The sequence below is a fragment of the Thamnophis elegans genome, chromosome 4 (assembly GCF_009769535.1).
Source record: "Thamnophis elegans isolate rThaEle1 chromosome 4, rThaEle1.pri, whole genome shotgun sequence".
In the NCBI taxonomy this organism is placed as follows: domain Eukaryota; kingdom Metazoa; phylum Chordata; class Lepidosauria; order Squamata; family Colubridae; genus Thamnophis; species Thamnophis elegans.
In genome coordinates, this window is record NC_045544.1 from 84,240,900 (window position 1) to 84,262,261 (window position 21,362).

Consider the following 21,362-nt stretch of genomic DNA (forward strand, 5'->3'; position numbering starts at 1 on the left):
TCCATTAAATCAATTTATTACAGCTTAATTTGCATGAAATTAAATGCAGTCCTTATTCAAAGAACCATCACTCCCTTAAATCATTCAGCACTGGGAACTGATCATAGGCCTAATTAAAAACTTGACTGGAGCTATGCCTACCTATTCCCCTTGTAACATTCAGCAGATCTGACAAGAGCCTTTGGGATCTCTTAACTTAATTTGCATTCCTAAGGGACCATTCTTTGCTAACTTGGCAAATGTATCTTCCACTTCTACCCCTGTTACGTCAAAACACTTGTGTTCCTGGAGTCAGGACCAGCTGGTTCAATTGTCATTTTGAAGCTCATTTGAGGACCTACATTTCTGTGAGTTCAGAAATATGACAATGAAAAGTTTTCTGGCTACGAAGATGAAGAGGTTGCGATGTTATTTATAGATGTAAATATCTCATTCTTTGGGGAGGGGACCCACAAATTTCAATACGTGTTGAGGATTAAAAAATGTTCTCCGCCCCATACTCAAAACACAAGAATTTGGGGCTTTAGTAATTTAGTGTCTTTTGTATCTGAAGTTGAATGGCAGCCTTGTTTACATTCAGACAAAAGGCTCCTTTGGGACTTGATTTTATCTTTGGTCCAGTGGACAGCATTCTTCAGGCTATAATGACTTCATAGCTCATTAGAGAAATACATGTTGAGAAGGAAAATCACTATTTCCATATAAACAGGTAAGATGGCGAACAATGGGCAATTTCTTTCTTTGCTAAAAGCCAGAGGACTGCTCCCAGTTAGTGAACAGTCCTGAGTTAGTCTGAATTGGCATTACATTTGTAATAGTGATGTTATTTCTGGTGAAAGATTGCTTGATGGGCTACCTTTCCATGGATTTTCCCAGTGACTTCCCTACTAAAAGGCTTACACGAGCCATGGTGATACATGCTATTATCTCTGATCCGAGGCAATGCTACTGAGTGGCTCACTTACCTCTTTGATCCTCTGCAAAAGAGGAAGCAGCCAGTCCTTGTTCACCTCACAGTGACTGTCTAGAAAGGTAAGAATCCCTGCCTGGGCCACATCTGCTCCTCGAATGCGGGATCGGATCAAACCTGTAACAGCGGACATGAACTCAAACATGGGTCTGGCTGATGCAAATTTATAAGCAAGACTTCAGTTGCTAAACAAGCATACAGATTCCTCAACTTAATTCATTTTTAGCCTTGCCTAATTAACTCAGGGCAGGGTACCCTTATAGACTTAAAAATGATATAACATTTTTTAAGATGCCTCAGCCCAGTTATTTTTCTACATTACAAAGTCAGTGGCCCAAACAAAATGTTTATCTTGGGCAAAAAGAAATAATGATTAAAACCTTCTACATTTATACAATTCTTTCCATTGCCTCTGCAAAGGGAAGACAAGATGCCCAAATGCTGGCTCTGAAGAATAAGGTATTATCATGTAACTAGAACAATTCCCCTTTTTCCCTAAAATACAGTTTAAAACAAGGTTTTCAGACTTTCTTCAGGAAAATCTAAGGATAAACATGTAAAGACTTCTTGATAGGGATGGGATCCCTTCCCTAACTACAGCTTCCTGTAAATTATTCTGCAAAAGCAAATTGCTTCAAAAACAAACAGCAAATACAATTTGCATTGCAGAAACAAATGACAAACACAATTCCCAGCCGACAATCACTTCCCTCAATTACAGGGATTTTCTGATGCATTTTCTGTTTTTCATTAATGGAGAACGAAATTTCTCTTTTACAACAATTCTAATATAGCAGAGCATTGGAAGAACAGGGCAACAAGATATAAATATTAATCAATAAATCAATAATTGGGGATGATGGAGAATTATAATATTACATGAGACTATAACATGGAGGCCAACTTATAATCAATAGGGATGAGAGATAAAATGCTCCTTTTTATTCTTAAGTTTGATGGGTGCTACTATGTTATCATAAGGAGAAAGGTATATCCTTTTTACACTGAATGGCAATTTTAATTAAATCACTTGATTTAGCAATATTTGTTTCAATAGAAAAAAATGCCTATTGTTCAGGGTTGAGTCCTCGGTACTATCTGAGTTTGGTTATTGGTTTGAAGACATTTCATTACCCAACTATGTAGCAGCATCAGTGTGAGTGTGGGGTTTGCTGTCTGACTATATACAATAGCTTGCCCTGTGTATTCCCAGACAATCCTAATAAAACATATGAGGCACACAGAACATCTGTTTTGTTTATATATTCATACTGTTTTCAGTTTGAATATCCCAAAACGTTACTGGAGCCTAATAATCTCATTGTGCAATTGTAGAGTTTCAGTGACTAAAAAAATCCCAAGGAAGTTGCTTCCATGGTCCTCAGGAGGTTTGTTTAATTAAAGCAATGGTACAGAAAATGACATGCTTTACAAAGCAAAACTTTCATTTTACACCTTGGATCTCTCCATATGGATTTGCTTAGTCCCATCTCTCCTGTTTTCTTAACAAAATTAAACTTAGAATATATTTCTTAGTTGGGTCCATATAGCAAAAGATTAAGTGGTCGTTGTCTTAGCATGTGTTGTGAACAAAGCCATCACAATAATCCATAATATGAATGTTGTGGCATCATTTGTAGCATAAGAATTGAGTTCTATTAATGTGAAGTTAGAATCTCACTTGTATGAATGCAGCCATCAAGAGGCAAAGTGTAATAGGCTTAGTTCAGACATGCTTTTAATTGTCTTAGGCAACCAAACATTTCTGGTTTGTGGAAATCCAGATTTAAGTGGGGTGATTGTACATTCTCTTCCATAATACAGTCTTGATTAACATTTGGTTCTTTTATGTGTAATGCTATGCAGGAATGACCTTGAGGGACAGGAGAGAGAGCCACAGAATAGACAACTGGCAAGTAAAAGATGTCTCAGCCCACAGAAGGAGAAACATTTCAGAAGGCACCCTCCCTAGTTTTCTGAAGAATAAAATGAGGAGAGAAATACATTCAATCTTCCAATGTAACTTTACAATAAAGATAGAATTACTATTTGTATGTCTTGTCTGGGCTATCTCAAAGAGCAAGCATATGGATAATAGCTTTTGGGAAATGGAAGTGACTATTCTTTTCCCACCATGACCTGAATTATTTTTTGTACATCCTGTTTTTCACCCAATTTAAATAATATTACTTTGGGTAGCTTCACACTATGCAAGCACCATCTGGATAACAATATCCATATTGAAGCTTATTCACTGCATAGATTGGCTCCCTGAGTTGCTCTATGATTGATCTTGGTTTCAATACAACCTGCCATTTTGGGGTAACATGGAGAAAATGTTATGGATTCTTCAGAAGGAATAAAAGGAATCTATAAAGTCAAATAAGTCAAGCTTTAAAGCAGGATCTGAGACAGAATCAGTCTTCAATAGCCCAGAACCTTCTCCCTAGAACTCAAAATCCTACATGTGCTAGACCTTCTCCAGCCCATGAATGACTGCTGCAGTATGAAGACTATCAGAAGATGAAATGGCAACGAAGTGCTAGCTTATAGTTTTAGACATTTTATTTGGAGCTAAGTCGAATCATATTGTCAGTTGTGACATTCTCTAATTCTATTAGGAATTAGAAGAAGAGTTAAATAAACCATGATGTTGCAAAATGTGTTAGGTTAAGTCACAGGTATCAGCTTCTTGAAAATCTGTCACCCTGCAGATTTTGATCTCCGGTGAGTGCCCATGCAGAAGCAGTAAGTTGTATTGGTTCAAACAATGAAATAAGCTTGAAAGCACCATCTTAATAGATTTTTAAATTAGTTGGGCATTCCAAGAATAAGAACAAAAATAGAACCTTTTTAGGAAGACAATTAAGAGTCGCAACACAAATGTCACTATAGCTTTAAATGTACTAGAAGGGAAGAAAAATCCACCCAATTCTGTCCTACTCTTGCATAAAGTAAACCTGAGATTAACTCATGTGTGGAAAGAAAAAGAAAGAATGTGAACAGTACAAGAAGAGTTAAAAAAAGGCCATGGAAATTAAAGACTACAAGTGACACAGAACAATTTTTGATTTCCTTGAGGTAATTGGTTTCACAGCTAAAATAATAATTCAGAAACATTCTGAGGTTAATCAGAATGTAATTCAATACATTTGGATGATATCAACTTCAGGAAGGTTGGCCTGGAGGAACTGCATGCTTGAGAGTTAACAGATGATACCGAATTAAGGGATTTACAGGGTTGTAAAAAGGGAGTTACTGTAAATGATCCATCAAATGGTCTTTAAGTGACAGCATTGGGCTTGTTTTAGACATTTTCCAATTTTTGATGTAAAGTTGCCTAGATTGGTAGAATTTGGTATTGCCAATTGTTGATTTTGTAGTACATTAACCTACAGAATAACACTTTAATGAACAATATTGAATTTCCAGAAGTATTAAAAGAAATTCCAGCTAGGCAAGTAATAAATATTCTATGAAAAAAACCAGAAAGTCTACAAATTAAACTTTAAAACTCATTTACTTCTCGAGCATGTAGGTGATTAATTTGTCAATTAAAAATAACCTTACAGTATCAAATAACTTTCCCTTAACTAATATCATAAATTATTTTTTTAAAAGAAATGACTGTAAATGTCACTGTTTGTTTCAAGGATACTTGCTTGGCAACTTTTTTCAGTAGTAAGTTAATAAAACAGGAAACAGTAAAGGGAAAATAATTGTGTGTCCCCCATTAGAAATGGACTTTCCAACACTGGAAATGGCTATTTTCATCCTTTTAATTTATGAAGTGGGAAGAGGATTGGAAGAGACAATTACTGTAGAACATAAAGAAAATGGGATGGGTGCGATGGCTCAGTGGTTAAAGACGCTTAGCTTGCCAGCTAGAAAGCTGACTAGCCGGATTCAAGACCTGAGTGCTGAGCAATGGAATTTGCTCCCGTTACTTGCCCCATCTCCTGCCAACCTAGCAGTGCATGCAAATGCAAATAGATAAATAGGCACAACTTCAGTGGGAAGGTAACAGCGAGATTATGTGTCTCGGTGTATAGTCATACTGACCATATGAGCACGGAAAAGTCTTTGGACATCCCTTGGCTAAGAAATACAGACGAACACTGACTCCACAACTGGACAGGGGAAATCTTTACCTTTGTAAGGAAAATATTATTTTTCATTTCACCATTGTTTTCTGCTTTTAAACAAAAAGCAGAGAATAGATATTGAGTAAATGCCTTCTTGGGCCTAATAGGCATGTTACTGGATGTCTATACACAGAAAAGAGGCAGGAATTTTACTATAATACTGCTCCTTTTACTATAATACTACTCCTTCCTACTATAATACTGCTCCTTTACTATAATACTGCTCCTTTACTATAATACTGCTCAAATTTACAGGTTTTGACACAAACACACATACAGTATACTGCAGGAGATGCTGTTGCACTAAGGAATAATGGGAGCCCAAGAATACAAGCAGGTTGTCCAGCTGGGAGTCTCTATACAACTTTCAGGTTTAGGAGAAAGTAGTGCTCTGCTAAGATGTAGCCAGGGATCCTTCATGAGATCCTGGTCTTCTTTTGATATCTCAAATATGAGAAGAGGTATCAAAGCAGTATCCATACAACCAGAGTAGTATATACATACAAGTTATTTCTTTTTTGATTTGTTTTCCTTCCCGAGTTATTTTCCTGTAAAGGCATCAGTTGGAGTAGAAAGATAAAGACACACCAAGGAGAGGAATGATTTGTGAGTCAAATGTTTCTGTTCCTGCCCAGAAGGAAAAGTAGGTAGCATGAAAAATAAATATGTTTGGGCATTCTTCCCATGACTGGGTACACTCAGATCTCCGTTTGTATCTTTCTATGTGTTGCTGGGTTGGAAAAAAGAGAGGAAGGGATGGATTTCCATACCCCACCAACAATCAACCATGCTTGATTTTCCACTAATATGCAAGATGACATGCATATATTAGATTGAAACCATCAGCTAATACATGCTCATATATTTAGTCAAATGAGTGACAAAAATCAGTTACAGTTATAAGAAAAATCAAATTAAAGTTATTTTACACTATTATTTTATTAAAGTAGTTCATAAGAAATTAAGGTCACTCCTGCCCTAGCTTTGGCACAGGTAGCCTCTGAAAGCTTATCTTCTCTTTATAGAGTAGAGCAGAAGTAAATCCATGGCTTGCACATTTCATGTACCTAAGACCCCCAGACTATAAATTTGAAGGGAAAAGTGCCAATTTTCAGACTTGTGGTTTCTTTCTTTTGGGGAAAAATAGCTGCATTAGGTTCATACACCTGATCTGTCCTTAAACTCCCTCAACAACCCAATTAAGTGGTTGAGCATAAACTCTTTAGCGGTATCAAATGATTCATATATGAAAAGGACTTGAAACTTTTTCCTTTCAGATCCACCAAAATGGGCAGTCATATACAGCCATTAAATGATTTGTACTTCTTCATATTCTTTCCAGATAATGCACAGATATTTCTGTCTTTGCCCCACTCTGCTATTAAGCAAAATGGAATTCTTTCTGCTATCATGAAGCTTCATAATTACTGCAATTCAGGCTAGCTCTTTTTGCACAAGACTATCTTTACTGGATACTTAAGGCGTTAAATTGCCTCTATAAAAATACTGTAAATAACCAGTGTGCCTGAGAATATATTGATTATTTAATTCATTGTATGTTTTAACATGATAATTTCTAACCTTCAAAGCCCTTTGCTTGCTTTTTTGTAAATCAGTGGTTCTGATTGTGATCTGGCTCACAGGCAATTCCTGGGTAATAACCAGAGATGAAGATTCTCACAAGCAGACTATGTGGCCTCTCTACGCAAGGAATCCTCACTATCTTTGTGTGTAGAAGATGAATATTTGTACTGAGGAGTTTCTGGGCAGATTTCCTATATGGTTCAGCAATGCAGAAAATCAGAATTATTAATTTCTCAAAGAGCCTCCACACACAGAGGTCCTTCTCTCATGGAGATAGTCTCCTCCTATATGAGAAGAAAGGAATATACAAATTGCTAAATACTGTACTGTATCTGGACTACCTTACCAAATAGGTCAGTTGGGCAAAATTCTAGTTAAATGGGAATTTTTCACTAGTCTGGACAAGAATGCTAGCTGGGGAATACTGATAGAAGTCCACATATCTTAAAAGTTGCTGAGGTTGAGAAATACAGGTAAGTTTTTGACTTACAACATTTAATGTAGTGATTGTTCAAAGTTAGAATGGCACTGAAAACAGTGACTTATGACCATTGTGGCATCCCCATGGCCACGTGATTAAATGCAAATACCTGGCAACTAAATCATCATATTGCAATGATCCCAGGGTCATGTGGCAACCTCTGATAAGCAAAGTCAATGGGGAAGCCAGTTTCACTTAACTGTCCTGTTACTAACTTAACAACTGCAGCGATTCACTGCAGTCATAACTGTGGCAAGAAAAGATGTAAAATGGGGGGGGGGAATTCATTTAACATCTGTCTCACTTAGCAACAGAAATGTTGGGCTCAATTGTGGTTATAAGTCGAGGACTACCTGTATTGATCTAGCTAATAACTTAGATTTGAGCCCCTGCAAAGTTCAAGTATAAAGTTCACTTGCAGCAGAATGTGTGGTAAAAATATTTTCTCCTCTGAAATGGCATTTTGCTTTGCAAGTCAGGGCCAGTGAATTTTGTTCTTTCAACCATAAATGGAATATGATAAACCTAGGACACAACTTGCCACTTTGAGGTGATCACCATCTGCTTCCTGCTTGGCAGGAAATTGTGTTACAATTAGATAATAGGAGAAGGAGGAGGAGGAGGAAGTGGTGTAAGGTTTCCTGCCTAAGCAGGGGTTGGACTAGAAGACCTCCAAGATCCCTTCCAATTCTGTTATTCTATTCTATTCTATTCTATTCTATTAGAGGAGGAGGAGGAGGAGGAGGAGGAGGAGGAGGAGGAGGAGGAGGAGATCAAAATGAATGCCATGTGGGTGAGCCATATGCCTTCCAAGTTACCCCAACACTTAGTTTAGAAAATTTAGGTAAGCAGGAAGACTACCAGCTGGGAACAATCACCTTGTGCAGCTGAACAGAGTGGTGTATCTAATCCAGAGAAGAGAAGGATCAGTAGATCGAATTCTACAATGGAACATGCTGCCTGAAGAGAGTTTTTGCAAAGCCTTAATTGACAGCTATAGTTCTTTTAAGCCAAGAAAAAACACTTGTCTCTTCTTTCTCACCTCTGACACTGTTGCTGGGAAGAATTTTAATGACAGGGGCTCTGTCACTGCCAAGTATTTTTTCTTCACAATGCTTTCACCCACATCTTTACCATGAATACTTATTTAATAAAATTATACTTGCCCTTCAACAAACTTCCAGGATGGTTTTAAAAAAGCAAACTTAAATACACAAGTAAAATTTAATGTGTGAAATTGCAAATGATTGTTACTTTATTAATGCAAATTATTAAGCAGTGACGGATCATTTTAAAAAGTTATTACAGCTATTGGGCCATTTTAATACAGCAGGCATTCAGCTGAGTGGTTGATTTTTAAAAAACATCCCTTCTACCTTTTTGTCAGCTCCACGGGCAGCATTTGGACTGGCCAAATTTATATCAGGCAAATGAGTATTAAATTCAATTGAAATTCAACCTTACTTTATGTACATGTCAGAAACAGAAATGACTTGATGGTGCATTTATCTCAGTTCAGGAAAAACTATCCATTTCTCTTGCAAAGATCTTCCTTATTGCAAAATGTACCAGTCATGGAGGTTAATGTGCAAAAGTGGATATGCCATGCTTAAATGAAGTCCTTTAAATGTTCACCCCGATCCTGAACTCAATAGTCCATCAATGATGAAGTCATTTTTAAATTAGGCATTTTAGACAAAGAATGTAAAAGAAATAAAGATGAGTAAAAAAAACAACAACCCAAGAGTAAAATATCGATGAATAAAAAAGGGATCTAAAATGCAATTGAGCTTACAATTTTCAAATGTATCATTAATTACAAATTATAAAATGCTGCAGTCCTGGGTACATTTGCTAAAGGAAACCTGACTGAGGTTGAGTTTCATTTTGAAGAAAAATACATTGATTGCTTTATTTTGTTCTTTAAAGCAACAGCCCACAATCTTTTGGGCATCAGGGACTGGTTTCTTGGAGAGAGGTTTTTCCGCGGACTGGAGGGTGGGGGCATGGTTTCAAATGCTTCCTGCATCCTGTGAATGGGACTTAGCTTGTTTGCACAACCCTGTTTCTGGCATGCTGCGGACTGGTGCTGGTCCACAGAGAGGGGGTTGGGGACCCCTGCTTTAAAGTATGAAAATAATTTAGAGAACACAATTACATGCACAGACACACAGACACACTGGCAGACACAGGGATGACAAGATCTCTATGACATATGTTCCAAATAAGTGCCTCATCTTCTTTCATTGATACTGCTTACATTTTCATCAGAAAGCTCCACCTTAGTAGGAGATTACAAGTGTAAAAAGTATGCACATTGGTTGTAAAAGAGTATTTAGGACAGGCATTGCACTTTATTTTCCTTATACTATAAAGCTTTCGTTTTGTCTTTTTATCTTCTTTGTATTCCTTCAGTGTGCTCAGCCCCCCCAATGCTTACCTTCTCTTCTACTGTTGCGCAGGCATTTCACTTTGGGAAGCTTGATCAGCAAACGGCAATCATCCGCTTTGAAAACACAAACAGAATGCAATGTTATTTGATTATTTCTTTTCATCTTTCAAAGGCTTTCACACAATCAAGAGGTCAGGAAGTGAGCATTAAGAACTTTGATGGTGGACACTTAACTCCTTGTGGCAGAATAGAAAAGGGTATGAGGCCATTATAATGTCAAGGAACAATGGGGAATCATAATACATGAGAAAATCTCCTCTTTTCCAGGATCAGGTTTTTAGTCTCATGAAGGTTGAGACTGTGCGCCAATATATCCTCACACAGATGCACAGTTCCCTCTCTCCCTCCTTCTCAACCCCTCCAGTTTTCAAGTTCACTTACGATCATCGCTGAAGTCATCTACTAATAGGATTTCATGGACCAGGTGCACTGGGGTTCGGTTCAGCACACTAAGGGATCAGAAAAGAAAATACCCAATGGATTCTCAACAGAAAAATAACACTGGGGGAAAAAAATCATGCTCAGAACACATTTCGCTTGGATAGATAACAATGAAGTTGAGGAGAAGGGATGAAGAATTTGCAAAAAGTGATAGTTATTTAAAGTTATACTACTTAAACAAAATTGAGGCGATCATTCTGATTGTTCATATTTTCCAACTTCAGTTAGAAATACTGTGTCAACTGTGTTTTCCAGAGCCCCTAGGAGTTGCACTTAAACCAGAAAGTTCACTGTTTAGCAATAAAGGTAAAGGTTCCCCTCGGACATATATGCTAGTCATTCCTGGCTCTAGGGGGCACTATTCATCTCCATTTCAAAGCCGAAGAGCCAGCACTGCCCAAAGATGTCATGTGTCCAGCATGACTAATGACTAGGGTGCACAGAATGCTGTTACCTTCCCACTAAAGATGGTTCCTATTTTTCTACTTGCATTTTTACATGCTTTCGAACTGCTAAGTTGGCAGAAGCTGGGATAAGTAACGGGAGCTTACGCCATTACACGACACTAGGGATTACTGCTTAGCAATAGCATTTTGACTTATATACTGCTTCCTAGTGATGTTACAGCCACTTCTAAGTGGTTTACAGAGTCAGCATATTGCCCCCAACAGTCTGGGCCCTTTGGTTAGTGCAAATTATGAGCCAGGTATTCCTATACTGTTTCATCCAGGATCCAACTTAGATGGGAAGTGTTTTAGAAACAAAGCAGAATCCTCATGACAGGCTGCAATTATAATCACTGTGATGCAAGACTCCCTCAAAGTACCATAGCCACTGCTTGTGTTACATCAATTAAAAAGCTAAGCTGAAGCATGGTACCCACCAGCCGTACTGCTTTATAGTCTGAAGCTCCTCATAAATAAAAAGCAATGCCTGCTCATGGAACCATGAAGTTCAAGTTTGCACTTCTGGGTAATAAGATCAACAGCCTTTTATAAAAGAATACCAGCAAACATCGGTCAAGGTTTGTAAAAAACATGTAAACTATCAACTCTGCAAAGAAACAATGATATTTGTATTCTATTATTTGTTGCCATCAAAAGAAAAGAAAGATATCTAGAAGGTTTTACAAAAATATTGTTATTTAAAGAATGACCTCTGTAACTAGTCAGAACAAGAGACAAGCAATTTTTGTGGAAAGCTAATTTTTGTAGAATGTCTTTAATTATAAGTTGGCTATAGTCATTGTCATTGTGAATACTTAAATTACATGCTAATTTAAACTGAGTCTGGTTTCTTTTAGCTAATGGGATTGCCCAAGCATTTAAAATAAATGTATCGTATGAATGTTGTTTTGAAGATAGCTATTTCCTTTCTTTATGTAATGTAAACAAATTATTCACTATCAGAGAATATAAACTGCAAGTTACTAGTGAAATATAAGACAGAAAAAGATTGCCATTAACTCTAAAAAAAAAGGAAGCTTCAACTAAAACCCAAATCCTTTTCTTTTTTAAAAAAAATCAGTGCAATTGATTTGAAGGATTATATTTATGAATGAATTAATTAATTAATGCTTTCAGGAAAATTTCATTGTTTGAATTTATACATTGGTGAATTTATATATGAATTAAAGAACTATAAAAATATAAATGAAATGAAACTCATTGTTCTAATCGGAATTTAATCCTGAATTCCCCATTTATATTGATTTAAAGATAACATAATATCTAACCTAATAGGCTATTATCTAAGAAATATGATACCAGCTTTGTTACTGTGAGGTTATGCCTTTTATACAGAATTGGGGAACATATAAAATATATATGTTGAAATAAATGTATGGCAGAAGGAAAGTTGAGCTGAATGATGCTTGATACCATCAGGCATAGAATCCTTCTGGACAACCTGCAGCAATTGGGAGTGGGCAGCACTGTATTGTAGTAGTTCTCCTTCCTCTGTGGTCACTTCCAATCTATGTTGATCATATATTTAAGAAATATATGAAACTATCAGTTCACGGTCTGCTATCATCAGTATGCAAATGATACTCACCATATTTTTCGGACTATAAAATGCTCCAGACTATAAGACACACCTAGCTTTTGGGTAGGAAAACAAGAAAAAAAAACTGCCTCTGCCTCCCAGCAATTTGCCTCCTTGCAGCAAACAACAAACAACCTGGTCAGCTTCAGCACAGCCTGATTTAGCACGAGCAGCTGATTGGCAGTTGAATCTGCCTCCCAGAATACCGCCTATCAGCTGTTCTAGCTGGCAACAGGTGGGGATTACCACCACATGTTGCTGCCTATCGCTGCCTCCACATGCACCATTTTTGGCTTCCACACATCCCATTTTTGGCCTCCGCACACCCCGTTTTCAGCCTCTACATACCCCATGTTTGGCCGCCACACATCCCATTTTTGGCTCGTTCCAGACAGCAGGGATATGCAACAGTGGCAATTCCTGCTGCCTGGAACAGGCTGAAAATAAGGTGAGGCCAAAAACTGGATGCGTGGAGGCTGAAAATGGGATGTGCAGAGGTGGTGATAGGCGGTGATGGCAGTGATGGAGGTGGCAATCCCCTTAGCCAGGAACAGCTGATAGGCAGTATTCCAGGGAGCAGATCTAACTGTCAATACGCTACTCGTGCTAAATCAGATTGTGCTGAGGCTGACCATCTTGAAAGAGGGTTGCATTCAAGACAAGTATACAATTTGGGTATTGTCCCGGAGTCACAACTCTTACTTGAAGAACTCTGCACATATCCAGATGGTGCACCAGCTGTGCCTGTTCATGGACTGGAGGACCCTTGGATAGTCATTCAAACCCTCTAGCCACCTCTAGAATGAACTACTGCAATGCACTGTACATGGGCTGCCCTTGAAACTCTTTGGAAGTTATCCTGCTCTGAAATATGGTGCTGCATGTCATATCAAAATTCCATTTTCTACTTGTCAATTGGCATAAATCAAGATGCTGCTCCAGTATAACCTATAAAGCCCCTTAGGACCTTGGACCTGATTACCTGAGGGATCACCTATCCAGTAAGATACACCAGAGTGTATCTTACTGGATACACTTCAAATCCCCTCTATTAAACAATGACATCTAATAAGATCTCAGAAATATGGCTTTATGACCATGACTCCCATTCTTCAGATTAGTATTCCTCCAGAGATCAGATTTTCCATATAAACAAAGTATGGGTTTTTAAAACCCTTTCTGATGTAAATCATAGATTGCTTGCTTATTTATTTATTTGTTTCTTTGTTTGTTTGTTTACATGGAAAATGTGATTTACAACTCATGACTGGGTTCATCCAATGACAAAATAAGCAATATCATATTTTAATATTATGTGTGAATGTAAGCTATACTAATGTACAGGATAATCCAGCCTAGAAAACAACTCTGCCAATATAATAAAAGAAACCAGGAACACACATTCATAACATCTATTGATATCTTTCCCAAGAATGAGAACACAGTACAGTAGCAACTATTCTGCATAAATCAGGATCTCGTAAAACTTTTTTTAAAAACAAACAAAACCAGAAATTTGCTAGGTATTCTTCCTGACCAATTTCTGTTAACAGTAAACACTTTCCTACATCATTTCCTGAGGGCTGAAACTAAGCCTACCGGAGAAAATTAATTGAAAATTGCTGCTGTATGTTTCTTTCAATGATGGCAAGCCTTTTCAGGCTTTGTTTATTTCCAGGTATATTGTTCTGATCCCATTTTATCAACATTTTTATCATTTTAGCTATTTAAAAATTGTACAATACTTTGGTACTTTTCATATAATAGAGACTAAGAAATACCATATGTCTATAATTTCCCCTAAATATTTCCATTATACTATTGAATGAACCTGTTTCATTCTTGAGTTTTCTCCTTACCCCATACATAATGCACAAAGATCTCATAAATAACTGGCTCCCGTCTGCCAGCTGACACTAACTTTCTACATTATATACCATTAAGAGGGGTAATAAATAGATACATAATAACATCTTTTATTTGGTCTGACATCAATTTAAAATAAAACCAAGATATAAATGTTTTTCATCACCGTTAGAATTTTAAAAATGAATTAAAAAACTGAAAATTAATTACTTTCAAAGTATTCAGATTAGACATGCTCCATAAAAACATCCAAATAAACTAACCATAATCTCTAAATGCAAATTCCTGGATGGACTTACAAATTTCCAAGTATCACTGATGGAAATAAGGAAAACCTCTACTGAGTCAAGGGTCAAACAGAATTCACAGCATGTCACTTTAAATTCATGCCTTGAAATTTTATAATCATGTGCTAGATTCTCACAACTAAACATATTCTAGTCCTGCACTCTAAAGCACTTGATAAGGCTATACATTTTTCTGGATCCTTCAGCTGATTTACTCATGGACTTTATTATTTTGCCTAATTATAATGTGAAAATGTAGCTATTGTGGTTGACATGTGGCTTAGCAGATAGCATAAATCAAGTTAATTATGGTTTATTCAAATCAAGATTCAACAAATTAAGGCTTATTGCAATGTGCAAATTTAATCAAGGGATGCAAGTGAACCCTATGCCTATTTTATCCAAATTAAATTCACTTGTGCTTGGTGGTATTTATTCTGCCACTGTAAATAGAAAATTAAATGTGGGCACCCTGGTTTTGGATGAAACTCTTCTGAATATATGGCATATATATTTGGAATATATGGCATTCTTTGCACCTCTCAAAGAGGCATCCCAGATTTTCCACCAAACTTCTTGCCATTCAGCAGGGAACTGTTGATGATATTCCATGTTAGAAAGCATAGGCAGTTTACAGCTATTGCTTCTAAATGTTCTGAAGTCTATATGTAACTGTAATCACTCTGATTCACATAGCAATAGCAATAGCAGTTAGACTTATATTCCACTTCATAGGGCTTTCAGCCCTCTCTAAGCGGTTTACAGAGTCAGCATATTGCCCCCAACAATCCGGGTCCTTCCTCATCTTGGAAGGATGGAAGGCTGAGTCAACCCTGAGCCAGTGAGATTTAAACAGCCGAACTGCAGAACTGCAGTCAGCTGAAGTAGCCTGCAGTGCTGCATTTAACCACTGCGCCACCTCGGCTCCTAGAATTCAAATCTATGAAGTCATCTCCACTTGTTTAACTCAATCTTTCTGTATCACAGGTTGATTCATCAAGAATAGAAAAACAGTGATCTACTTCAGATAAGGAGAACAAGCTTATTTTCAATAGGATTATTATTCAGTGAGACATCCCATCTGTGACTTATTAAAAATGACTAACAACAACCATTGCTTTCCCCTTCTTTCATGCCACCCTCACATTTATTTCTGTCTCTCACTTCCCTACCCAGAGTAAAATTTAGACATGCTGATCTCGCTTGTCAACTTATCTTTTAATTACTATTAATATGTTTGTTGGTTCTGAGAGTTTATTTTTAAAAATTGCTAAAGGCAGGAGCTGAGTTCAGCAAATTATTGGAATGGAATGATGTCAGAACATGGAGACAGGAGAGCAATATTACACTTAGTGGAAAACTAAACAGGTACCACTGCCTATTGCCTAGGGCGGCCGCGGGGTTGGGGGGAGGGATGGGAAAAACAGCAAGCAAATAATGTTATGAGCCAACATAGTGGTATTAGTAACAATTGTCTTTTATCTTAGTGTCATATAAATTTTGCATAGTTGGAATAAATAAATTGGATAAATCAAATGCTTCTGAAAAGCACCAAAGCAGGCATAAAGCCTCTCTCAAAATTATGTCTCAACCATTGAGAGGCAGACTAGATTGACTTTTGTTTGTAAAGGTAATGCTGGTTATCCTGGCTTTGGACAGATATCCGTAGATCATATTGTTAATTTTTAACAGAACATGATGACTACTTACTATTTCTGGAGTGAGATTTGCCTTTTTTCAGTCTAGCTATAGAATAGGTTCAGTACAGCTATAGAATAGGTTCAGTATAGCTATAGAATAGGTTAAAGCTATGGGAGAATAGCCATAAAAGCTGACATACTGTGGGATACTATGGGATGAAAATACTTAAGTTCTATGTAAAAATGTTCTAGGAAATTATTGCTTGTTATCCTGTATTTTGACAGAAGTAGACATCTTCTTCATACTTCATATAATATCCTCGTGCAATTATCTAGGAATGAACAGAATATAATTACCTCTGGCTGCTTCTGGAAATGTTTTCACATGTATTTTCAACCTGCAGAGCAAGTAACTTATTTTCTAGCTGATCTAAGCGCTTAAAGTGCTTAGAATTTTTTTAAAAAGCCACACATCAAATTATCTGCAAAACAGTTTGACGTTTTAAATTTAAAATTTCAATTTTTTATTAAGCAGTATATTTTGTCTTTAGAAACTTTAGAAACAGTACATATCAGGCATAAATACAAACATATATGAAGCATAAAGGATATGGGTTTTTTTCTATGCAGTTCTACTCCTAGGCAATGATATGCAGATGAGCCAAAATATAGCTTTTGTTAGCATTTCATTTTGTCACATTTTATGTATATTTCCATCTGCTATCTGTTATAATTTTCAGAATACATAGCTTTGTCCCAAACGTGCCTTAATATTCTTTGAACACATTTCAAAGGGTCTCTCCTCATTTTATCAGCCATGAGAAACAGTTTATGCTTAAAATAATTATCTTTTGCAATGTGTCTACCATATCCATTAATAATCTGTAGAAACTATTTACCATTCCAAAGTTGCACTACAGAAGATGCCATAAAAGTAGGAAGCACATTCTAACATAAAGTCAGGACATAGGGAAGTAACTATCTTGAAAATAAGTATTGGAATAAAAAGCTCTCCAGAATTCCAATATACAGGTAGCTTTTTTCTACTATCTGCCCTTGGCATCACATACTATAGTGTAGTGTATCCGTGTATAGCGAATAAGGAAGTTGTGAATGCATTTGAAAAGAACTACGGGTTTGCCAACAAAATCAAAGTAAATTTTATATAGATTTTGATCCTACCATTGTACTTATAACTTAAAAGGAGATGCCAAGAAAGGCTTTGGGGATGAGGCTGTGATAACCTTTCTTTTTTAAATTTAAAGAGCAACAATGCCTCCTAAAGTGCCTATGACTGGCCTTATGGTTGGAGGCCTGAATAAACAGAATTTTCTATTGGTTTCCAAAAAGAACCCTGTTCTATTTAATCCATATACCTTAACTGGTGAAAAATGGTCTGCATTTTAGCCCAGATTAAATTACAGAAAGGGAAGAAGGTGGATTCAGCTATCAGGTAAATTTCCAATTTGTTGTCTAAGTCCATATTAGAAAGGAAACATTTTGAAAAATGTAACCATCCATCTCCCCAGAGATGTCAAAATGTATATTAGAAAAAGGAAATTCATCAGATCTTCTTAGTTGGACCAGACACAAGGCACACTAAAAAAACAATCCATAAAAGCCATCTTGTAAGAAACAAGGTCTCTACAGGTCTTTTTACAACCTAGCCTCTTCCATGGCCTCTATATAAAATGAAAGTTTCTGGGAGGAAAACACACTCTCCTGCTGGAAGCCATCTTGCCCTGGCTATCTCTGCATGCAGATGTTTCTAATGACACATGCAACACAAACTCAGAAAAAGACCAAAAGAATTCCTGGATGGACATAATCACAGACTCTAGGAAGGACACACAGAGAGACATGTGTTGAAATGTACCCATGGGATTGTGCCTCATCTCCTGCATACTTCTACTATCAAATCTTTAAACAATAAATTATGTTTCTATTTTCCAGTTATGTGCTATGAGCATGTGTGGGCAGAAACATTGCTTTAATTTGCTGGAGCCAAGAATCTACATACCTGCTATTGCCCTATATTAAACAAATGTAGCAAAACCAGCTTTTTTCATTTTAATTACAAAAATCTGTTATTTTAAGAAAGTTCTTAACAGTAACTCATTTTTATTTTATTTGTGTCTATATTACTATAGCTGAAATTTATGAAAACAGTTAGGAAGAACCCACTGAATTAACCAAGAATAGCTGGAAGAATACCTTGGTGGATCTTGCCCTGCATCTTTACTAACACAGACAAGAAATTTTATATGTGATTATTTATGAAACCAGTGTGTCTCTATGGCAACACGTTAGGACCAAGCAACAATAACCTAAAATCCTCAATGGGTCAAAGGTTACAGATATTAAAATCAAGAAGAGAGCAAGAAAAGGGAAAGGGGATATAAAATAAAATATTCCAACATTCACAATGACTAATTGTGAAATAGATGGAGATTGCACCAGGATTATCTATGTAAATGAGCACTGATTACTAGGCAGCTTTCACATGTTTCTCTCAAATAACTACTATCTTTTTGAAATTCAAGAGTTCTCTTATATGAATGTCAAAAAAGTAAAATACGAACAGGGTTACATTCCTCTTCGCTGATTAGCACGAGAAGGAGAAAAAGGGAAGGTGGAACAGAGAGAGAGAAAGAAGGAAAGGAAAGAAGAAAAGAAGGAAGGGAAAAAAGAAGGCAGGAAGGAAGGAAAGAAAGAAAGAAATAATACTAGATGTGACTAGAGAATGAAAAAATAGTACAAAGTTCTAATTGCAAAGTTTCAGAATAATATCAAGCTTTTTTGTTTGCTCTTTTAATCTAAGTTAGCATAACACGGCTTCTCTGAAGTACTTTTTCACTGTCATGGAACTTGAAAAGCACAGGAACATTGTTTTAAAAAGTGAAGTGAAGTGAGGTTGCCACTTTCAATTTATTGGATCAGTTTAGTTGATGAATTGGAAAGATTCCATTTCAATCAATGAGGCCAATGGCAAAAGATAAACCTACTTACTTCTGCAAGCCAATTTCTACGCTGGTATGTTGTTAAGTTTTATAATATTGGAGAACTACATTTTTAAACCAACAGACCTATGGCCTGGAACCAGTTAATATTTCAAATTTCTCATTTGCCATGTACATTTCAGTTCAAAAATAGTACACAAAACAATCTAGGTGAACACTACATCTTCCCACCCAAGGAAGACCTTAACAGTTCAACTAGAGATAACATAAAAGGTATATCATTCCCTTTAAAAAAAATAGCCATTGAGAGAGGAATTGTTTGTTTGTTTGATTGATTCACTTACTATGTGTCATCAAGTTAGTATCAACTCTTGGCAACTAGAGTCATGGGCCTTCTCCAGGATGATTTGTCCCTTGTATTACAAATCTAAGATTTATCTGTATGTCCTTATCTTATAGAACCAAGGAGAGAAGCAACCCAGAACTAAGGAGCAATTTCCTAATAGTGAGGGCAATCAACCAATGGAATACCTTGCCTTCAGAAGTGTGGATGCTCCACACTGAAGGCTTTCAAAAAGAGATTGAACAACCGTTTGGGTCCCTGGTCAAGCAGGGAGTTGAACTAAAAGGCCTCAGAGGTCCCTTCGAACTCTATTATTCTATGTTCTGTCTCCAAATGATGTCCTGTCCTCATTATAAATATATCCATCTATTTTGCACTTAGTTGTCCTCTTTTTCATTTTTCTACAATTGCTACCGATATGGACTACTCAATGGAGCTAGGTCTTTGCATAATGTGTCCAAAGTAGGATAATTTGAGCTGATCATTTGTGCCTCAAATGAGAAGTCTGAACTGATTTGTTCTATGATTGGTATTTTGAAAAATCTTCTGCAGCACCAAAGTTCAAAAGCACTGATATTCTTTCTATACTGCTTCTTCAAGATGAAACTTTTTTGTAGGTACATCAGGACATTTGAATATGAGAGAGAGAAAGAGGAGGGAGAATGGGGAGAGCAGGAGAGTGAGAGAGAGCGGGGGAGAGGGGGGAGAGGGAGGGAGAGGGAGAGAGATCCTGCCTAGACAAGTTTCTGCATTTTCCCATTAGCAATTTGCTATTGCCTTCTTGAAATTCTAGCCCAAGATCACCCAGTGGCTTTAAGTCTAAAACAAACCGATGACCGATGATCTCTGGAGAGCCAGGGATGGAGGCCATGCCTCCATCTTGGTTCTCCTTGACCTCTCGGCGGCTTTCGATACCATCGACCATGGTATCCTTCTGCGACGACTGTGGGAGGTGGGGGTGGGAGGCACTGTTCTGCAGTGGTTCTCCTCCTACCTCTCGGACAGGTCGCAGTCGGTGTTGGTTGGGGGGCAGAGATCGACCCCTAGGCCCCTAACATATGGGGTGCCGCAGGGGTCGGTCTTGTCCCCGCTACTATTTAACATCTACATGAAACCGCTGGGCGAGATCATTCGGAGGCATGGGATAAGATACCACCAATACGCGGACTATACGCAGTTGTATCTGTCCGCCCCGTGCCAACTCAATGAAGCGGTGGACGTGATGAACCGGGGTCTCGAAGCCGTTAGGGACTGGATGAGGGCTAACAAGCTTGTACTCAACCCGGAAAAGACCGAGTGGCTGTTGTGTTTTCCTCCCAATAATTTGGCTAGTGTTCCATCACTCAGGCTGGGGGGGCCAAATATTATACCTCTCAGACAGGGTTCGCAACTTGGGAGTCCTTCTGGACCCACAGCTGACCTTTGATTACCATCTGTCGGCTGTGACCAGGGGGGCATTTGCCCAGGTTCGCCTGGTGCGCCAGTTGCGACCCTACCTGAACCGTGAGGCTCTCACAACAGTCACTCGTGCCCTTGTGACCTCTAGGCTGGAATACTGCAACGTGCTCTACATGGGGCTGCCCTTGAAGAGCATCCGGCGACTTCAGCTAGTCCAGAATGCGGCCGCGCGAGTGATTGTGGGTGCACCTCGGTTCGCCCAGATAACACCTATCCTCCGCGAGCTGCGCTGGCTACCTGTTGATCTCCGGGTGCGCTTCAAGGTGCTACTTACCACCCATAAAGCCCTTCATGGTAGTGGATCTGGGTACTTGAGAGACCGCCTCCTGCCAATTACCTCCTCGCGACCTATAAGATCTCACAGATTAGGCCTCCTCCGAGTTCCATCTGCCAGTGTCGACTGGCAACTACGCGGAGGAGAGCCTTTTCAGTAGTAGCTCCGACCCTTTGGAACGATCTCCCCGTGGAGATTCATACCCTCACCACCCTTCAGACCTTCCGCACAGCCCTCAAGATCTGGCTATCCCGTCAGGCCTGGGGTTAAAGATTATAATCCGTCCCCACCCGAATGATGAATGTTGCTCTATTTTTTAAATTATGTATGTTCTATACGTCATTGTATGTATCCCCTCCCACATAAGTTGTAAGCCGCCCTGAGTCCCCTCAGGGAAAAGGGCGGCCTATAAATA

General features: G+C 37.9%; 1 protein-coding gene across 4 annotated transcripts in view; it reads right to left on the reverse strand.

The window, feature by feature from the left end:
• Positions 1-21,362, reverse strand: part of GALNT14 (polypeptide N-acetylgalactosaminyltransferase 14) — a 322,417-nt gene that overhangs the window by 64,787 nt on the left and 236,268 nt on the right. For all 4 annotated transcript variants that reach the window (XM_032215773.1, XM_032215771.1, XM_032215774.1 and 1 more), the window contains 3 exons: positions 10,014-10,081; positions 9,621-9,686; positions 966-1,087 (listed from right to left, as the gene is read on the reverse strand). In XM_032215773.1, coding sequence (XP_032071664.1) covers positions 966-1,087; positions 9,621-9,686; positions 10,014-10,081 — 256 coding nt within the window. The remainder of the gene's footprint in view (positions 1-965; positions 1,088-9,620; positions 9,687-10,013; positions 10,082-21,362) is intronic.